General features: G+C 39.2%; 1 protein-coding gene across 3 annotated transcripts in view; it reads right to left on the minus strand.

Annotated features, from left to right (window-relative positions):
* gtf2h1 (general transcription factor IIH, polypeptide 1) overlaps positions 1–21,186 on the minus strand; it is a 100,906-nt gene that overhangs the window by 29,894 nt on the left and 49,826 nt on the right. For all 3 annotated transcript variants that reach the window (XR_004765146.1, XM_035417128.1, XM_035417129.1), the window contains exons 10-12: positions 5,702–5,790; positions 3,564–3,681; positions 3,330–3,420 (exon numbers count right to left, since the gene is read on the minus strand). Coding sequence is in view for 2 of the 3 variants with exons in the window: in XM_035417128.1 (XP_035273019.1) it covers positions 3,330–3,420; positions 3,564–3,681; positions 5,702–5,790 (298 nt within the window). In the remaining variant the exon portion in view is untranslated. The remainder of the gene's footprint in view (positions 1–3,329; positions 3,421–3,563; positions 3,682–5,701; positions 5,791–21,186) is intronic.

Genomic DNA, 21,186 nt, shown 5'->3' on the forward strand with positions numbered 1-21,186 from the left:
AACACATAAATACACATTTAAAATAATAAATACGACATTGAGAAAAAACGAAACAAAAGACGAGATATCAAGTCGCGACCGACGCGCAGAGCAGCCTATCGTTTTATTTATTTATTGGCAGATGAGAAAATGTTCGGTTACGCTGACCTATAAAACGCTATTCCAAAAGCAAAATCAGACATGTTATACATCGTTAGAAAGCTTATACTCTCACCTACGCAATAAATGAGTTGTCAATGAAGCCAAGTTGCCCTAAAAAGAGCGACAACGACGTAGGCAACAGGTGTGGTATTACGCACAGCTATTATTGAAGATAGCCGAGCCAGGAGTGACAGATGCGCGTATATTGCGCAAACGGATTGTCCAAGACAATATATGACCACTCAGTCGCAAAAGGGACATCTCTACGCGTAAAACCAATGGTAAGATTGTATATGTATTCAATGGTTAGTCCCAGATATTGAATGTAGAATGACATGGCATAATTAAAAAAAAACTTTGTCTCATTTATTTCGTTATTCAGTGAGCAGCGTTTTCACTGCTGTATTGGCATATTTTAGGGCTAATGTCGGGTTTATCTTGTTGCTACGGAATATTGCATTACATTACATTACATTACAGGCATTTGGCAGATGCTCTTATCCAGAGCGACGTACAACAAAATGTATAACCATAACCAGGAATAAGTGTGCCGAAAACCCTAGAGAGAAATACCGTTCCAAGTGCAGGAAACAACCACATAGTTCAACTTGGACCCAGTAGGTTAAACTGATTAACGCTAACACAAACAAGAACAGCAACAATGCAGTCTATATGAGAACATTCAAGCAATAGTTAAGACGAGTTAAGACTAAGTCACCTATGGAACAACTACCTAGTTACAACCCTAAGCTTACAGTCAATTTAGAGATTAAATTGAGAATACGATCTCTCAGCACAATGACGGATTTAAAGACTAAACGAACTCACCCGATGTTGTCTTCAAATGGACCGTATTATTTATTTAGACATTGGCAGACTACAGCGTAAAATGCGTCTTTTGTTTATATTCAATATTAGTAATTGCAGCGAGAAACTGCAGCTGTAGGTCGTTATGTTATGGTAGCAACGGAACGAAGCGGACTATATATGTATTAGGCTACCGTCATTGTTTCATAATACCAGCGTGTTTTCGCGCGTTTGCACAGAAACTCAGAACCTATCAATAAAATGGTTTAGCTGTTTCTCAGCATAATGACAGATTTAAAGACTTAACAAACTCACCCGATACTGTCTTCAAATGGATCCATGCCAAAGAAAAGTAATGATTCATCCTCTCAGAAAGCTTTTACTTTTGGTAGCCAATCCTAGCATGCACGCTAGGTGGCACTGTCAGACCGTCCTTTCACTGATAAAAACTAGACCCTATGGTGTCGGATTACTTGCGTCGCCATGGTTGTCGCTTGCCGTAAAGAAGTTTACTCGATGTCGTAATCGTTTGGATTTGGAGCTCCAGCTTTTCCGCACCCCACCTAATGAAAAAGTCCAAATGGTGTGCAAACCATATGGCGGACATAGGTGCTCCCAATAGGAAAGTTGTAGAGCACATTCAGATGCATCAGTCGATGAAGTTTTGTGTTGATCTGACTTACGGTGTGGGAGTTATGACCTTTTAAACTATGACCCTTTGTTATAGCGCCACCATCTGGCCGACATAGGTGTTTTTTAGTGCCTGGGTAGTGGGGTGCCATAGGAACCCACCTACCAAATTTGGTTGGTCTACAACTTATGGTTGCTGAGCCTCAGACATTTTAGCGGAGAAAACTGCCACGCCCCAACTAAAAAGTCTAAATGGCGGGCAAACAATATGGCGGACAAAGGTGGGGCCAATGGCAAAGTTGTAGAGCATGTTCAGATGCATAGGTCGATGAAGTTTTGTGTTCATCTAACTTATGGTGTGGGAGTTATGGGCTTTTGCGCGTTACCCTTTGTTATAGCGCCACCATCTGGCTGACGTACGTGCTTTTTAGTGCCTGAGTAGTGGGGGGCCATAGGAACCCACCTGCCAAATTTGGTTGCTCCAGGACTTATGGTTTCTGAGCCTCAGACACTTTTAGCGGAGAAAAATAATAATAAGAATAATCCTAACAGATACAATAGGGTTCCACCAGCTTCGCTGCTTGGACCCCTAATAATAATAATCCAAACAGATACAATAGGGTTCCACCAGCTTCGCTGCTTGGACCCCTAATAATCTGAACAAAAACAATAGGGTTCCACCAGCTTCGCTGCTTGGACCCCTAATAATCCTAACAGATACAATAGGGTTCCACCAGCTTCGCTGCTTGGACCCCTAATAATAATAATAATAATAATAATAGTAATAATAAATATAGCTGCTAGCAGCAATGCGGGGCCCTACGAACATGTCCAAGCCGGGTAAACACTAGGCGAAGGAGAAAAGAGTCCAAGCGGCATACATTTCAGGATTTTGGACAATCTACATACCCGTGCGTGAGACAATCCAACTTCCGGTTCATGAGAAACATTACTTCGATGAATGTGCATTAGAATAAAGAGCTAACTTTGTCACGCCACAAAGCACGCAATTTTTTACGAAACGACTTGTCCTTATTGCCCTTGATGGAGAGAATACCCAAGAGTGCACATGTGCGATGGTGACGGAATCAGGTAAAGCGTTCATGAGAAGATGAGGTTTATAGTGTTATATTAGCATTAGCATTAGCTTCCTGCCAAAATTTCAAATGGCTGTAATTTCCTTGTTTTTTTTATGCCGCTTGGATTCTTTTCTCCTTCGCCTAGTATTTACCCGGCTTGAACATGTTCGTAGGGCCCCGCATTGCTGCTTGGAGCTATGTTTTGAAGTTGTAATTTTGGCTGATACTCTGATTTTAGGCTACAAACTAGCTGCATCTCGATTGGGCAACAAGTTATGTTATCAAAATGTCATCAAATTTAATCCAATATAACCAGCTCACCATACACCACAAAACCCAGTGGCATTAGCTTCTTTTGGTAAATGGTAAATGGACTGCATTTATATAGCGCTTTTATCCAAAGCGCTTTACAATTGATGCCTCTCATTCACCCATTCACACACACACACACACACACACACATACCAACAGTGAAAGGCTGCCATGCAAGGTAGCAATCAGCTCATTGGGAGCAATTAGGGGTTAGGTATCTTGCTCAGGGACACTTCGACATGCCCAGGGTGGGGGATCGAACCGGCAAAACTCCGACTGCCAGACAACCGCTCCTCCTGAGCTATGTTGCCCCTTTTTGTGAAGTATAAAGAATGCTTTAGAAGAAAAAGGAAGACTTACGGTTTATGGCTTGCTGTGCCCCTGCCTGCATAAGGACACCGCCGGGGGAAAGGTCTACAATGGCAGAGCTGGCTGAATTGCTGGAAATAACCTATGGGGCAGGCAGGTAAATAAAACAAGGAAATGCTTGTGTCAGATTACTCTGCTTGTGTTAATTGAGGGGGGTTCCACAGACCTAAGGTGGATCTGTAACTAGTTTAATGGGAATTATAGCTGGACAGTAGATCACCTCACCTGAGTCAGACAGGGCTTGTAGCTGGCCATCTCATGCTGAATGTAGCTAACAGAGTTGATGATGTCCTGGCTGGTGGTATAATTTTGGGACTGCAAGGGCACAGGCCCGTGAAAGTACCTGGCAGGACACAGATAAACTTCAATTATACAGGTTAACACAATATAAGCACCTACACCATCAACTACAGAAGTTGTAATGTTTTCAGTATACTGTATATTCCATAAGCCACTGCACCATAAATTTGCAGTGGGTCCCATAGCATTAAACAAATGGCACACCTATGCTCCAGGAATCAGGACTGCTGCAACAGAATGCACCTGAATAAATACCTAAATGTTTATTCTGGGGCTCTTATTTGATATACCTGCCAAGCCGAACACTAAGCTGCATTGACAAGTGTTTGCAGTTGTACACTCAAATCCAAGCTTTCAACGGCAAATGTGCATGCTATCAAGTCAGCAAATAATTAAATATGTATGAGTAGGATTCTGAAGTCATATTCTAAGGGTAAATCAATATAACACTACTTTCTATAGCTAGACAGTCATCACACGGTAGACTAACTACCTAGCTTGTCCATTGTTAGGGCTAACGAACAACGGTTGCAACTGGAGGTGGAGGGGGAGAACAAGTAAATGTGAGCTTCCTAGCATTCTTGTAACTCCGAGAACTAGAAAGCAGGACAAATGACAAATTGCCAGCCAAGTGATTTTATGCAATGTAATGGTCAATAACAAAACAGAGTTAAACACTGCTTCAATAAAGATCTCAACCACACCGACTCATCTAACATTGCATGGCCATGTTGGGAGCATGGCTAGCCTAATTAGTACAGATATACCTCAGTCACATACAAAAAAATCTTATCAACTATGTTAACATACATGTGCAAAAGTCTTAGGCACCCTACATTTTTAAATATAATATATAGTATGTATTTGGTCTTAGATGTTTATTTTTTTGTTTTCTGCATTAGTGTGTCAGTAGAAAATAGCAAATATGAGTTTTCCAAACATGAATTTTCCAAAAAATGAAATTTTACAGATACATTTTTGTATTTTGTCAAATAAAGTAATATTTTAAGTAATAGACTACTTTTCAGATAAAAACTTGATCAAGGGACTCTGGGATTACCTGGAGAACCAGAAGCAAGTAGAAGAATCTGCAGAAGAACTGTGGCAAGTTCTCCAAAATGCTTGGAACAACCTACCAGCCGATTTTCTTAGGTACACTGTCCGGCAGTTTTATAAGAGAATTGATGTAGTTTTCAAGGCTAAGGGTGGTCACACCAAACATTGATTTTATTTAGTTTTTAACTATTTACTGCTCTTTATATCATTTTTTCGATATTTATAACCTTTCATTTCATTATTTTTGAAAGCATCTTAGCTGTACAGCATTTTTTTTACAGGTGCCTAAGACTTCTGCACAGTACTGTATGTATAAAATTATAAGCAGCTTTCAAAATATTAACCGTTTACCAACTTAGATTGAGGCTATTTGGGTCCACAAGTATCCAGGTTCGGTTTGGACAGGCACTTATATTGTACCGTGTATCATTATCTTGATGTTGTAGCTTGTCATGCCTCCTAGTTTGACTTAGCATAGGTTAGGACAGAGAGTAATGTTTACTGTGTGAACTGGGCTTAATGAGTTCATGGCTATGAATAACGGTTACAAAATGAGTACTGTGCCTTCTGGGACCTGTGTATTGTAATTGCTCCAATGACCTTCGGTAGGCAGTTATAGCATGTTGCTTTGGACAAAAGCGTAATAAACTATGTGTGCCTTACTTAGTCATCAACACTTAAAAATTGAGGGGAAAAAATAACAATGGAAATTCCAACAAAAAACTACAGCTCGGACTTGGAAACTGCTGCTTGCAGCTATATTTATGATAATTTAAAAATAACACACAATTTTAAGTTTTCCCAAGTAGTGTGTCATTCACGTTTTTTTGTTTGGCATTTTGAAAAAACACTCTTTGACGCAGGACCTAACAGTCGATGTTTTGGGTAAATTGTATTTTCTTCTGAAATGCCAGTTGCAATATGTATTATTTCAGACTTTATGATGTAGACGAGATGAATCATTTAACAAAGAAAAAACTACCATTGAAAGAACATGAGCCTCCTACCTGTCAGATCTCTTCAAGTTTAGGGTGACCATCTTCTGCACAGTCCTACCCTGTAGGTCCTCATACTCAATTGCTTCCTGCAACTTCACCTAGGAGGAAAAAAAATAATGTGAGATGCGGTCCTGGAACTCAGGCAAATGTCTGGTTCTCCTGCTTGTGTTTACACATCTCCCCTAAACAGCTGTCATATCAAGCCAAATTCATACAATGGCTTTACAGGCAAGTTGCCAGACTGAGAAGGGCACACGCTTATCTAAAGACTTCCAAATTGATAAAAGAATACAATCATTAAACACTGCAGTGATCACACAGGCTTATCAATACAATTCAGTTCTCCTGAAACCTGATTCTCTTAATAGAGTGCATGAAACAAAACATTTTGACAACCTTTCTGCAATCTGATTGGTACGCGCAGTTTTCTAATGGATTTGTAAAAGCACCCACGGGCACCGCTGGGTTTAGACAGGAACCTGGTTGAACATTACCCACATTATGGACTGTTGACAGCGTTATATGTATGTGCATGTAAGTTACTGAGAATAATGTGATAAATGTGGTGGACTGTGAATAATATAATTTGTAATGCAGGGGATACTGTATGTGCATACAGGCACACTGAGCTCTTATTAGTTGGTATAGGGAGGTTTATCCCAGGTATGTATTGACTACATAAGTGTTTGAATTATAGAAAGACCACCACCTCGATCCTCCATAGAAAAGTATCTTAGAGACAGATAAAAGCATAAGGTCACGTTCCATCGTACAAAGTATCTTATAACTGTCACTAGATTTTTAATGGTTCCCCTGTGTCTACAGGTAAGGGGGAGTATGCTCCCTTGAGGAAAGTAGTAGTGGGTGGGGGTCTCTTGGTGGTGTGGAGGGTGTTTCTGTCCAGACCTTATTTGGGAATACAAAAGAAAGTGTGTAATGTGGAAGGCTCAGGATTGCATTTAAAGGAGTAACATGGTGGTTGAATGTGACACTTGCCAGTTGTCTTTAGGCAACAACAAAACAAATGTGCATAATTTTTTTATTATTCATTCATTTAAATGTATTTTAAAACGTATTTTTCTAAGCCTAAATTTCCCACTATAACAGTTCACCCGAACTGTCTGGGTGTGGTAATGAGAACTGTCAGTTAGCTATGATTGACAGACCGTGCCCCGTTACCATAGCTACCTCCATGATTTGCGCTCATCTTGGGAGACTGAATTTTCACAAGCTAGCTAACTTAGCATATCAAGTATCGATAGCTAAGGACGTTGACTTGTATCCAATAATAATTTTTGCTAGCAAGCTAACCAAGTTACGATAAAACCACAACTATAACGTCCTTATGAAACCAAACTAGCTAGCTAACGTTATCGATAACATTACATTATGAAAGCAAACTACATAGCTAACTAATGTTAGCTAACTATAAATGAATGTAACCAACCAGAGATAGTCTAATAGTCCTTAAAAGGCACTTTAATAAGTGAACCTAACGTTAGTCAAATATTTGCATTGTCTTGCCTGTAAGCCAGCGACACAAACTACGGGTCACGAGTTATCCATGGGTCCCCAAATTTGATTTAGAATGAGCTATCACAGCAATCCGACTGACAGTAGGAAAGACTAAAACGGAGCTTTAGAATGTCGCCAGCAGTGTATGCGTGTGAGCTCGACAATACATTTCTCACAGAAAAGGTGGTTTGTCGCCTTTTTTTTTAGGTTAATTACAGTGGTGATAGAAGTGACAATATTTAAGTGGTGCTGTGCTGTTAGCCTTTACTGATTGCTGTACAAGGTTAATGTGAAGCAGCTAGCACAATCGGACAGCACTAATCCATAAAAATGTACTTCGAATGATACTTGCTCAATCAAACGGTAAATCTGAAAAACATTTGATTATAGTCAGCGGCACCAAAATTTCCTTTCACACCCTCAATAAACGGCAAAAGTAGAAGATTGAATTGAACCTTTTAAATTTATATATTTTCTGAAACGTTATCGATTCCGCTTGGCCACAGTGAGAAACTAGGCGATCTGAGCGTCAGAAGGAAATTACGTCAGAAGGATTCAGCCTTGTTGTTTGCTACCTAAACTTCACAGCACACTTGTAGCAGGATGGTGTGTCCAGTCAGATTTCTTTACGGGGCGTGGAAAGGGGCGCGGTTACTGTACTTGTGACACACTAAGTCAATAACATTCTCAACCGGTTGAAAATAGGACGATAAATTTAAAACGCATATTTCTCCAAAAATAAAGAACGGACATATGTAATACTTTACTCATCGTGTTTCTTCAATGCCTCTTGTGCAAGCAGCACATAAAACCGAGAAAGTGTGAAAACCACCATGTTACTCCTTTAAGGGAAGTCCAAAGAAACATTCAAGGAGAATCTGCTTAACAGTTCTCCTGGTACCATAGTCTTTGCTGTACAGAATATTTGGGCATTCATCAATACTCACTCCCTTTTCTTTGTCCTAGTTTGTTAGTTTGTATGTCTTTTCTTTTCATAGCGGTCTTTTGTCTTGCTTTGTAAAATAAAGTGTTTGCCTTTTTCATCATTGAAACTGCCTATCCTCGGTTATTGCCAACGGCCATATTGTGTAATAATAAACAGTTTTTTTCCCTTTTCCAGAGCAGTCAATGCACGTATACGTGAACCCGTATTCACATACATCTTCTCTTTACAGGATTTGAAGTTAATGGAGTCAGACTAAATCTAATTCCAAAATTGATAAAATAGTGGTAGAAACAATAAAGGTCAGTGATGTTAGCTAAATTGTTTGTTACTGTAAATCACTGTATGAATGTAGTCTACTAATTTCTCTGGCCAAAGCGTCTAATAAATAGTGAAATGCAAATAATGGAAAAGTATTAACTGGATTTTAGTGAACAAGACACACGCAAAGAGATAGAATGTTGCTTTGAAAACGGCAAAAAAGAGGCTGGGGTAACATGTTTTAACCTACCCAAACCAAAGGTATTTGTATTTATGTTTAACAGGGACAGTGTACATTATAAATGTGCCAGATTTCAACAACAATCGCTGGGCATGTCAATAGTTAGTTTGAATCCTTGTCATATCTCTCTCACAATCTTTAACCCATATTCGTTACTGCACAATGCTAATGTGAGCTAATGTTCATTCACTATATGGAGGAGCAACCCCAATTTGGATAATAAACAGTTATAAAGCCTTAACGATAGGCCTGATAGAAACACTGGACTGGCACATCATATATTTTAGCTTCCACGCTAGTTTGTACACAGCCAAATGTGATGCAAGGAGGGCTTAAGACTCATGTCTCAACCTCAACCATTTCAGAGGAGAGGCGAGAAGCACTACAAAATCACAATCCTGCCAAAATCGAGTTAATATCGGAATTGCATTCCTGAAGATGAACCCCATTCTACTAATTCGCTGTTCCTTAATTTTTAGTTGGCTCACTAAAGACAGTAACTGTAATGGCTAAAATCAAAGAACAGCTGTGCAGCTAATATTTACTGCTAACCAGTAAACCAGCCAAGCTGACTGCACGCACAATCAGAATGTGGGCTAAATAATGGAATAGATTGTGAAAGATTTTTTATTGTTGTTTGATTTTAAGAAGGGTAAATATAGTCTGAACAAGGTTCTATTTAATACCAAAATAATGATTCAAAATATTTTTTTACAAAGAATGGATACTAACTCCTGGAATCAACTCCACCAGCATTTCAAACAGTATGGTCAGGTACCCAATGCCCCACTTGACAAATGTGAGCAGAAAAAAAGCATTATCTCCAGCTTGATGATATACAGGGCCATTCATTACAAACAATGCTGAAGCCAATGTAGTGGTACTGATTGGATAATTATATCATCATGGATGTAATTATACACATACATAAAAGTTAATCATTTTTAATAATACCTTTCTATAGCACCTTCCAAGCCAATGCACAAGGTGCTTGACAGATTAAAAGGGGTCCAAGACAGTACATTTTTAAAATTATATATTTTATATGTGTGTGTGTGTGTGTGTGTATATATATATTATATATATACAGTACTGTGCAAAAGTAAATAAAATCAATGTTTGGTGTGACCACCCTTCGCCATTAAAACTACATCAATTCTGTTAGGTACACTGTCCGGCGGTTTTATAAGAAAATCGGCTGGTAGGTTGTTCCAAGCATTTTGGAGAACAGCTGCCACAGTTCTTCTGTAGATTTTGGCTGTTTCGCTTGCTTCTGGCTCTCCAGGTAATCCCAGAGACCCCTAATCAAGTTTTTATCTGAAAAGTAGTCTATTACTTAAAATATTACTTTAACAAAATACAAAAATGTATCTGTAAAATTTCATTTTTTGGAAAATTCAGTTGAAAATCTCAAATTAGCTCTTTTCTACTGACACACGAATGCAGAAAAAAAAAAAAACATCTAAGACCAAACATATACTATATATATTATATTTAAAAATCTAGGGTGCCTAAGACTTTTGCACAGTACTGTACATGCCCCGCCAAGGAGTAACTTGGCTGGATGGCATACCTGCCTTCCCTATATATATAAAAATCATCACGGGTGACAAGTTAAAGGAAAACCCTGAATGAATGAGTAGAGAAACCTAATGAATGCAGATGTGTCCACACAGGTGTACTGCATGATACAATTAAACAATTAAGATCCTATCATGTTCTGTGCCATGTATAAAAATACTGAGCAGGCCCAGGTGACCTCAATTTTGGATCAAAGTGACTTGAAAAGTGAAAGAGGGTTCATTATTGGGGAACATATGACAGGAGCTTCAGTCACAAAGACTGCTCAACTGGCTGGTGTTTCAATAAGAACAGTGACTGAAGTACCATCTGAATTAAAATCTATGGGAAAGGCAACAATGAACAGGGTCAGAAATTGTGGTCAAAAGTACATGCTTGTGCATTAGTGTGATACGCAAGGAAAAACAGAAGAGCAACTGTTCCTCAGGTGAATGTCAATGCAGGATGTGATCTGTCAGCAAGAAGTCTGCCAACAACAGTGGTGCAAAACCCATAGACACTGGTCTACAGAGACATGGAAAAAAAGTGATATGGTTATGAGTCATCCTTCATCATATTCTTGACAAATGGGCGAGTGCATGTGTGGCGTACACCAAGAGAATGGTACAGGGCTGAATGATTGTACCCTACAGTAAGGGGGTCTGGTGATGCTTATGCTGTGGAGGTCATTTTCCTGGCATGGTTTGGGTCCGCTTGTCCCCTTAGAGGGAAGGGTCACTGCGATTCAATACAAAGTTATTCTGAGTGATCAACTTTATTCTAAGATTTCTATCCTGATGGGAGTGATTTCATCCTCTCTTTCAGGATGACAATGCCCCCATCCACAGGGCACAAGGGGTCACTGAATGGTTTGAGGAGTATGAAAATGATGTGAATCATATGCTATAGCCTTCACAGTCACCAGATCAACTAAATTGAACACCTATGGGAGATTTTCGACCGACGTGTTAGAGTGCTCGCCACCACCACCATGAAAATACCAAATGAGGGAATATCTTTTGGAAGAATGGTCCCCAGTAGAGTTCCAGAGACTTGCAGAATCTATGCCAAGGTGCATTGAAGCTGTTCTGGTGGCTCGTGGTGGCCCAACACCTTATACTAAGACACTTTGTTGGTTTTTCCCTTTAATCTGTGACAGCCTGTGCATGTACCTATATACCCACACAAACATATACACACATATACATTATATTCTAGGTATATACAAGTGCCAAACTCCAAGAGGTTGTGAAGTGAAATGTGCCAAGCTGAAGAAGCAAGAGCAAGAGCATCTCCAGCTTGCTGCCTCAGGGCTGTCTGTCCCCAGGGATATGACTGAGATTGCAAGACCACCTACAAGGACCTAGGTCTCTTTTTAGGAGGGCATGTTCAACTTGCAAGAAGGAAGGCAGGGTGTATTGCAGCCTTAATTTTGCTCTGGAGGTAAACAATACAAACATAAGCAGTTAAAACACTGTAGCAGTAGGTACAAAGAAGATAGAGGAGCATTTCTTTTTATCTGTGTTGTAAATCTAATGTGACCTTTGTGCGCTGAAATTGAATTAGCATGCATAGAAGAGAGAAGAAATGCTTGATGAAATAGTTATGTGCCTCATCCAGAACAACAACCTACATCAAGCAGCATCACTGCAAATACAGATGCTATAACACAAGCCAGCTACCTAATGCTATTGGAAAATTATCCAACCTAGCTAGTTAGCAATCGTTAGCCAACAAGTTTTCAATTCCCAGCTAGCTAGTTTGCAATCAAAACACCTGACAAGCTATTGGTAGCCAAGCTATCAAAAATAGATATCCAGTTGCTAACTAGCAACCTAGTTGCCTAGTTAAATAGCTAACTAGTTAACAATAGATAAATCTTACTCATCATTTTTTAAATCTTTGTGTTAGCCAATATTCCAGCTAGCTTCAGAGCTGTTTTTAAGCATTGCGCTCCCTACACAACCAAAACATATAATAACCTATTAAAAATAAATGCTATTGGTTTAGCCACATCATGTACTTTCATAAATAACCATGAAAAAATGGCTTTCTAAATCATTCCTTTACTCGTTTCTGATAGGCTGACGCACACGCAATGCAACAGGGGTCAAGCAGGACAGATCCGGCACCCAGATCATGCGGCCACACAGGCGCACAGCCACTGGAGGAGATTCATCGAGTCTAATCGCAGGTGGAGAGTTTTAGAACAAAATGTACATCAGCACTATATAGTTACATACCAATCAGGGAGCAGTACAGTGTAAACACAGTGATGGTGGAGTTTTTGACTGAGGAGAGCGAGGACCTCCTTGTTCGAGGAGTAGCGGTTTCTTTATGACACAAGTTTAACATACTCAAACAAAATAAATAGGCCAGCTCCATAGGCTACCACAACTAGCTAAGCAAGCCAACAATCTTTGCAACATTTTGTCTTTGAACTTTTTAAACAATGGTAAATTCAGGTCCTTGCATATCTGTGTGCAAGCTCCATACACCAGGCCTACCATAGCCCGGTCTAAGGTCAGGATCATTAACTCTTACATTTATGAAGCCTTGCTTTTAGTAGAAGTGCAGCTGCTACAGCAAGCATTTCACTATTGGTACAACTTTCATCCATTTTTGCAACATTGACTAAAGGCTAATTCATACTTTCCGCGTCCCCGCGAGGGTCCGCTTTGGTCCGCGTGACGTAAATGTCGTCATCTGCCCATGTCCGTGAGGGTCCATGCGGACCGCTATGCGGATGTCCGCGTGCAGCCCAGACTGTACGCATAGTAAGCGCGCCGACTGCGCATGCTCCAGATAATAAAATGGATGCTTGTTTTGAAGAGAGGTTGTGCGAGGAGATCCGCCGTTACCCACATTTATATTGTATATATGAGTATTTATAAAAATATTCTTTCACCACTCAAAAATCGTATTCCTTCATAGCAACAAGATAAACCCGTCAATAGCCCTAAGATATGCCAATACGGCAGTGAAAACGCTGCTCACTGAATAACGAAATAAACGAGAAAAAGTTTTTAAAAATGATACCATGTCATTCTACAGTCAATATCTGGGACTAAATATTGAATAAATATACAACCTTCCCATTGGTTTTACGCGTAGAGATGTCCCTTTTGAGACCGAGTGGTCATATATTGTCTTGGACAATCCGGTTGTGAAATACATGCGTATTGGTGATGCCTGGGTACCTTCCAAAATAGCTGTGCGTAATACCACACCTGTTGTTTACGGCGTTGTCACCCTTCTTAGTACAGTTTGTCTTGATTGACAATTCATTTATTCAGTAGGTGAGAGTATAAGCTTTTTAGGTCAGCATAACCGAAAATTTTCTTATCATCGCATTCACTTACACATTCACTCTGTGGTAATGGAACTGGAATGGAGTGTAGATTGCGCATGCGTGGAAGGCCAGACCGACGCGGACCCTCAATTGTAGTATGAATGGAACCGCGTGCGCATCCGCGCTATTGGCACAAGTCCGCAGCTGTCCGCGGACGCGGAACGCGGAAAGTATGCAGCAGCCTTAAGATATCTGTCAAATGAGTATTGCAACCAACAAACAAGAAACTGTAAACCATTAAGCGGAGGTAAACGTTGCTATGGTACAGATACCATCTTCAAATGTCTCATCTTGCTTTGATGTGAACAGGTCAGTTTTAGAATGTTGCAAACTATGAGTTTTGAGACTCTTCTGCAGAGAGTAGCCAGCTGCAGCTCATCACATCATGAATTTTTGATCTGAACTGGCCTGTAATTATATTGCCAAATGCTCGGAAAAACAAAGTGTGACAATGTACACAGGTTCTGAAATGCGTACGGACCAAGATTACCATACTTTTGTCAGTTGTTTCAATCAGTTTTCAATCAACACTGTTAACAGTGTTGATGCTGTGCTCCCCTTTAACCATTACAGTAATTTTGTCAGTGATAATAGGCACTCCATCGAAGACTCAAGCCTTGCAATGTTCAGCATGTTGTACCAAAATAAAACTTTAAATAAATTTAACTGGACGTAACCCTGTTCTATTATTTAGTAATGCAATTTAAGCATGCTCGGTTTCAGAAAAAATTCTGTTAATGGGAAAAAAAAAGCATGTACTCCTCTTGCAATGAACCAAAGCGATTAAATGAATTCAATCAATTAATTTCACTCTTATTTCTTCCAAGTGGCAACTGTCCGTTGCACATGTTCTATCAATCTTTTCCCACTGCTGGATATGAGATCTGAAATTTCACATAACAAATTAATGTTTAAAACAGTCTGGTTTCTGCCACTTTCAGTTTTGCGTAATTTTTAACATTGGAGTGACTGCTCTGTGACTTTTGCCAATATTTTTTGTGACAAACGCCTAGCCGATTTATTTTTTTTTTTTTTTTTTTTTTTTTTAAGATCTTCCTTACAACTTTCTATCCGACCCCCTTCTGCCAGTCTCAATGTACTTATTGATTCCTGGAAAGTGTGGAATTTGCTGTTTGCTGTGAGGGGTTCAACTACTTGGTTCATGAGGGGATGGCATCCAGCAATGGCAACAATGCAGTCATCAGCTACCTGCACCACTTCTTCACCAACTACAGTGTTTGAGAGAGGTGAGTTGACGGACACCTGTATTGGCCAGAACAAGAAATAGTTAGTGTTGTGGCATTCGATCCAGAGTGGTGTTTTGGTCTAAACAGTGCTTCAGGAGGGCCAGAGGAAATACCTTGGCTGATATTACTGGAGTAGTCCATGGCAGCAATGACAGGAGTCAAAATCCCACAGCTGGTGGTAAGAGAAGACATAACAGTGCTGATGAACAGCCATGACTGGCAGCAGCACCTGTCCCCATTCATGCCCAGTGCCGTAATCAGAAAACTGAAAACCTGAACATACTCCCACAATGGAACTGGCTCCTGTTTAATTTCTATTGTTGAAGTCACTGTACTGATTGAGATTTTTTTTTAATTGCACTTAATCTTCTATGATGGCATATTCCCTCATCTGGCATTTTGACTGTATTCATGATGCCTCAGGATAGTTTAACCATAATGTTTGTGAATAAAGCTCTTTTTTACTCAAATTATTCAAGACACCAAACTGCAAACAAAAAGGCCCCATTTACACTTGATTGTTTCATTGGACTTATCTAGATTGTATTCGAATAAAAGTTAACCACATCGCATTTACACTTAGTAGTCAGATGTGTTTTGTGGCTACGACAACAATATAATGTTAATAAATTGAATGTATTGGTAACCTATACAGTAAATACACAATATTATGCTTTCTTCATTACCTGTTGCTTTTGAAATTGTATTATTTTTATTTTTTAATTGGCCATAAAAATTCACGATCGATGCACCCCTAATGGAGACAGCTGCAGTTGTTTATTATTTCATGTTTATTTTTATTCGTTTTTATGGTTATATTAAGTAAGCTAAAATTAGTTGGCTAACATTAACTAGCTAGCTATGTCAAGCACAATGGATACTTTTTGGAAGTTCAATTACTTTTTATAAGTTTTATCATTCCAGGCCTGTCTGTTCATTTTCTTAATGTTATAAGTGATCAATCAAGGCCTTCAATCACTTACAAATTTTATTTTAAGGCTGGCAAAATGCATCCATCCTTGGTATTGCAACAGTTGAATCAAGTAATGTTCTACTCTCAGAGTATTAAAAATAAGAATGAACCATTTCAGAGTGATTTCTGAAAAAAAATATCATAGGGGGACATGCCCCCAAGCCCCCTAGAATTTCTTTCTCTCCCATTTCCCCTCTTTTTCCCTTCCCCCTTCCCCTCTTTTCTCCTTTCTCTCTCTCTTCACAGTACGTGGTCCATAATTCTTTTTAATTTTGTAATTGTTTTTATTGTACTTCAAATTTAAACTGGTAAGAATGACAAACTGTCCATTATTTTAGATGCTAGTCACTACTCTAAGTGTAATTGTAGTAACAAGTCAACTTACACCATTAATTGCATACTGTGCTATTAATTGCATACGTTCTACTGAGTTGTATATGCTAGTCACTACTACACTGATATTCTTTTTAAAGCTAGCTAGTCAATTTAACTATGTTAGGGGGTACCCTATTTAAAGCTTTATAACTCCAGATGTGAGCATCACAGAGACTTGCAGAAAAAAAAATGCATAAATTAAGCAAGACATTTGTACCATTTACAATACTCACTTAGATTATGACATACATAATTTAGGAAGAAATAAAGTGCCACAAATGCAATTGTCTAGGCAAAAAATCTAAAATGAATTTGCACTGAAATACTAATCAGAATGCATATATACAGCAGGTTAAACTATACATGTCCTGGATCAAAAACTTGTTCATAAAATCTAAGGGTGTATATGTAAAACTACTAAAGCTATGAAGCAAAAACTAAGCAGTGTACCCAGCGTCTCTGAATCTATCCAAAATGTCTAAATTATGCATTGCTGTAAAACGCAACATATTCACATATTTCACTACAAATCAACTGTTTTGAACCAAGAAACTCACTGTTGCATCATGTTCAAGTGGGAATTACAAGCTTTCCGTCAGTACAGTGGTCTAAAATATCTAGGGGTCCAGAAACATATCCAAAAATGAAAAAAAAAATTGTTTTTGTATTTTGGTCCATTATAAAGCATATTATGAAGGTTTAAGATGAAACATTGATATCAGATTAAACAAACGCAAAAACATTGTCACACAATGCGGTACAGTACCTAAATGTGTAATAAGTAACTCCAGTATGTATTTCTATACTGTCGTACATTTTTATGTATGGGGATGGGACGACATGAAAACAATTTAACCATCCACCACATTTTGGAAATGTTCCAACTCTAACATCATCACTGTTGCATGCATCACAAAAATTATTAGAGCCCGACCGATGTCAGATTTTTGGGTCCGATGCCGATCCCGATTTTGGAGAGTCCCAGCCCACCAATTACCTATATTTTGTCAAAAAGTGCAACATTTTCAAATCAATTTTAAAAAACTTATATTTTATCAAAGTTTCTATATTTGAGAACATTTAACTTATAAGCAAACAAATAAATAAAAATAAACACACAAAGAACTTTTTGATAGATAAAAAAATGTAAAAGATGATATTAAATTAAATATATATTAACACCATCTTCAAGTGGTGTGAATTCAAAATAACTCCACACGTTGCTTTTACTCCTTTCTTTTCCAGCCATTTATAAAAAAATTAATTGAAAAAAAATCAGTTTTCCAGTTTCAAACATGTATTTTTATGAACATTATTATTGTTGTTATTAATTTGTTATTATTATTTCTTAGTATCTATTCTCAGTAAATGAATGATATTTTCTTATTTTATTCCTACTACATGGTCTCAAAGAGTAAGACTTTATCTAGCGAGCTTCCCTGTCCATAAGAATTTGGCGGTGAAAAAAACTACAATGCACTCTGACGCGTGACTAGATGACACACACTCACTTGCAATAACGCATTAGCTGTTGACATAGCCTCATTATTTCTTATTTATTCTCAGTAAGTTAAATGAACTATATTTTCTTATTTTATTCCTACTACATGATCTCAAAGAGTAACACTTCATCTAGTGGAGCTAATGAGTGTCAAGTGTAACGTTAGATGAAACTAAATTGATTGGATGAAATACGTAACGTGAGGCTTGTCCATAAGAATTCGGTGGTGAAAAAAACTACAATGCGCTTTCGTGCAGGTTACCCGCACTAACTGTTGGTTGATTCACTTCTCCAAAAGCAATCCTTCTCTCATGTTATCACGACAAAGCTAGAAAACATGGCTTAAAATGATCCACGTTAGAAGTGTTTTATCGGCGTTTTTACTGTCTGGTTAGCTTGCTACGATGACGCGTGACTAGATGACACACTCGCTTGCAATAACGCGTTGGCTATTGACACAGCATCATATAGTAGCTAATATCATTATCTTAGATAAAAAAAAACAAATGTGTGATGCATTCAATCACCATTTTATTTTGGCTGGTTATTTATTTGAGAATACAGCGATGTCCTCGAGAAATGTAGATCCTACGCTGCTTATGTGCTCGCTGCCACTTCATAAAGGCTTGCTAGCCAGCTAGCTTGCTATAGTGAACCAAATATGTTAGCTAGCTCGCTCGCTTGATAATGAGGATTGATAAACATAGTGGTCGTATAAACGCATTTAATTAAAAACTTTCACTAAATATACATACCTTTATTGCGGCAATCGAATCTGTGCAGACAAGTCTTGCAGTGAAGAATATTGGATGAGGCACGAGTGACAAACGTCTTATTACAGAAGTAGCGCGTCAGCTGCTGCCGTTCACACTTGTATTAGAGCTCCCTCTACTGGATAATTCTAGTAAACAGCAATTACAGCATTCGAACAGACAAGTACAGATAAATAATCAATGTTTTTTTAAATTTTTTTTATTTTTTTTATTATACTTATTTAAAAATCGGGACACATCGGCTGCATAACAGCCGATCCCGACGTTGTCAAAAAAGTCAAATAATGGCCGATATATCGGCCAAACCGATATATCGGTCGGGCTCTAAATATTACTAAACTACCAACGAACGCTCACATTAGTGTGTGAAATATCCTCATTATAAAATACCACTAACCTATTTAAAGACACTCAATTTCAAAAATAACGTATATAACCAAAATATTTTGAGCAGTAATACTTACATAGCAATGATTAAATCTTATCTGTGTTCAGTAGATAGAGACAGAGACAGTAAATCAATGATACAGTTCTATACGCTTCTGTCTTACTCCAGAAAATGATGTCAGCTAGGTCTATCAGCAAACATGGCTTAGCTATGCTCAGATGTCCTCAATAATAATCGTTGATGATGTTTCGTCAGGTGCAGTGTCTCTTACTGCTACCAGAGAGTGAATCGTAAGTGAATGCGAACTTTCGGTTACGCTGAGCTATAAAACGCTATTACAAAAGCAAAATTAGACGTTACACATCATTAGCAAGCTTATACTGTCACCTACTGAATAAATGAATTGTCAATCAAGCCAGACTGTACTAAGTAATACTAACTATCGACCTTGCCATAAACAACAGGTGTTGTATTATGCACAGCTATTTTGGAAAGTACCCAGGCGTCACAAGTGCTCGTATATTTCACAATCAGATTGTACAAGACAATATATGACCACTCAGTCTCAAAAGGGACATCTCTATGCGTAAAACCAATGGTAAGTTTGTATATTTATTCAATATTTAGTCCCAGATATTGACTGTAGAATGATAATGGTATAACTTTTGAAAACTTTGTTTATTTCGTTATTCAGTGAGCAGTGTTTTCACTGCTGTATTAGCATATCTTAGGGCTATTGTCGGGTTTATCTTGTTGCTATGATGGAATACGATTTTTGAGTTGTGAAAGAATATTTTTATGAATGCCCAGATAGACAATATTGTCTATTGGGTGGGGGGTGTAGTTGCAGATGAGACTGCAGGTTGGGGGTGCTTGTTTAATAAACGAACAGAGCAACAATGGTGGCGATGCGAATTCGGCACAGTTGTCGTGTATAGTCTACTAATGAAACTAAAACAGCGTTTCTGTTTTCAACTCATACTTTGGTTGCAGGAACAATGAATGTCTGAGCTGAACAATCTAGGCATGCCGACGTGCCGACCACTAGGGGGTGTGTGCTAAGGGGTTAACAGATCTCATTTAATCTGATTTAACAGAACTTCCGGGGGCTTTTTGTCATCCAGGCCCCCTCATCATGGCGCAGCCTCGAACTCTGATGGGGGCCTTGACAGCCCCAAGACCCCTAAGCCTTCTCACTACAGGCAGTTTCAAATTCCTGTCTGACAGCCTGCATGGCGTGCCAAATGTCAATCAAGATTGTTCTTTCAGTGCAAACAGGAAAACTGAATTTTTCTCAGTTAGTACAGGAAACAAACCTTTCAGCTTCACAGCTTGGTTCAGCTCTCTAAATAACATCAGGCAAAAAACAAAAAAAAAGCTGGACAGTATGACTTTACTGTGTAATAAGATCAGAGGGAGACAACAAAGAACCATGAAACAACTTTGAGGTGTGGACAGTCAAGAAAGAATAAAGTATAATGGTCCTTCCCTCACATTTTAACATTTTTTTAATAAACTTTCACCCAATAACAACAGCTGTAGGCGTAGAATCACTCTGAGCCCGTTTATAATTCAAAGACAGCCAAGTATGTTGAGGGATCTCTGGGATATCTGTGCAGGTATGTGAACAAATGTTTGTTTACCATACTGGGGAATATGGTTCAGGGTATTCTCGGGCACGGGGAACCAGGGCATGATCGATGTGATCCAGTCCATCTGCTCTATAATCTGCTGAAGAAGCCCACACTCGACCCCTCCATCATCCAGAACTACCGGCCAGTATCTCTCCTTCCTCTTCTATCCAAAATGCTTGAACGAGCTGCATCTAACCAACTCTCTGCTTTCTTCTCTCAGAATAACCTGCTCGACCCCCACCAGTCTGGCTTCAGGCCTGGCCACTCGACAGAGACTGCACTCCTCTCTGTCAGTGAGTCACTTCATGCTGCATGAGCAGCCTCCCTCTACTCTGTCCTGATTCTGCTAGATCTCTCAGCTGCTTTCAACACTGTTGAGCACTCCATCCTCCTGTCCTCCCTGGCAGCAACAGGGATCTGCGGCACAGCCCTTGACTGGATTGAGTCCTACCTCTCCGGCCGCTCCTTCCAGGTTGTCTGAGCTGGTAGAATATCGCCCCCCCATCCCCTTGCCACGGGAGTTCCCCAGGGCTCAGTCCTCGGTCCCCTTCTCTTCTCCTTATACACCAGATCCCTTAGCCCTGTAATCTCTGCCCATGGCTTGTTTTATCACTGCTATGCTGACAACACACAACTCTTTCTCTCCTTCTCCCCATCGGACACACAGGTCCCTGCCCGCATCTCCGCTTGCTTGAGGGACATCCAGAGCTGGATGGACAATCACCACCTGA

The sequence above is a fragment of the Anguilla anguilla genome, chromosome 5 (assembly GCF_013347855.1).
Source record: "Anguilla anguilla isolate fAngAng1 chromosome 5, fAngAng1.pri, whole genome shotgun sequence".
Classification (NCBI taxonomy): Eukaryota; Metazoa; Chordata; class Actinopteri; order Anguilliformes; family Anguillidae; genus Anguilla; species Anguilla anguilla.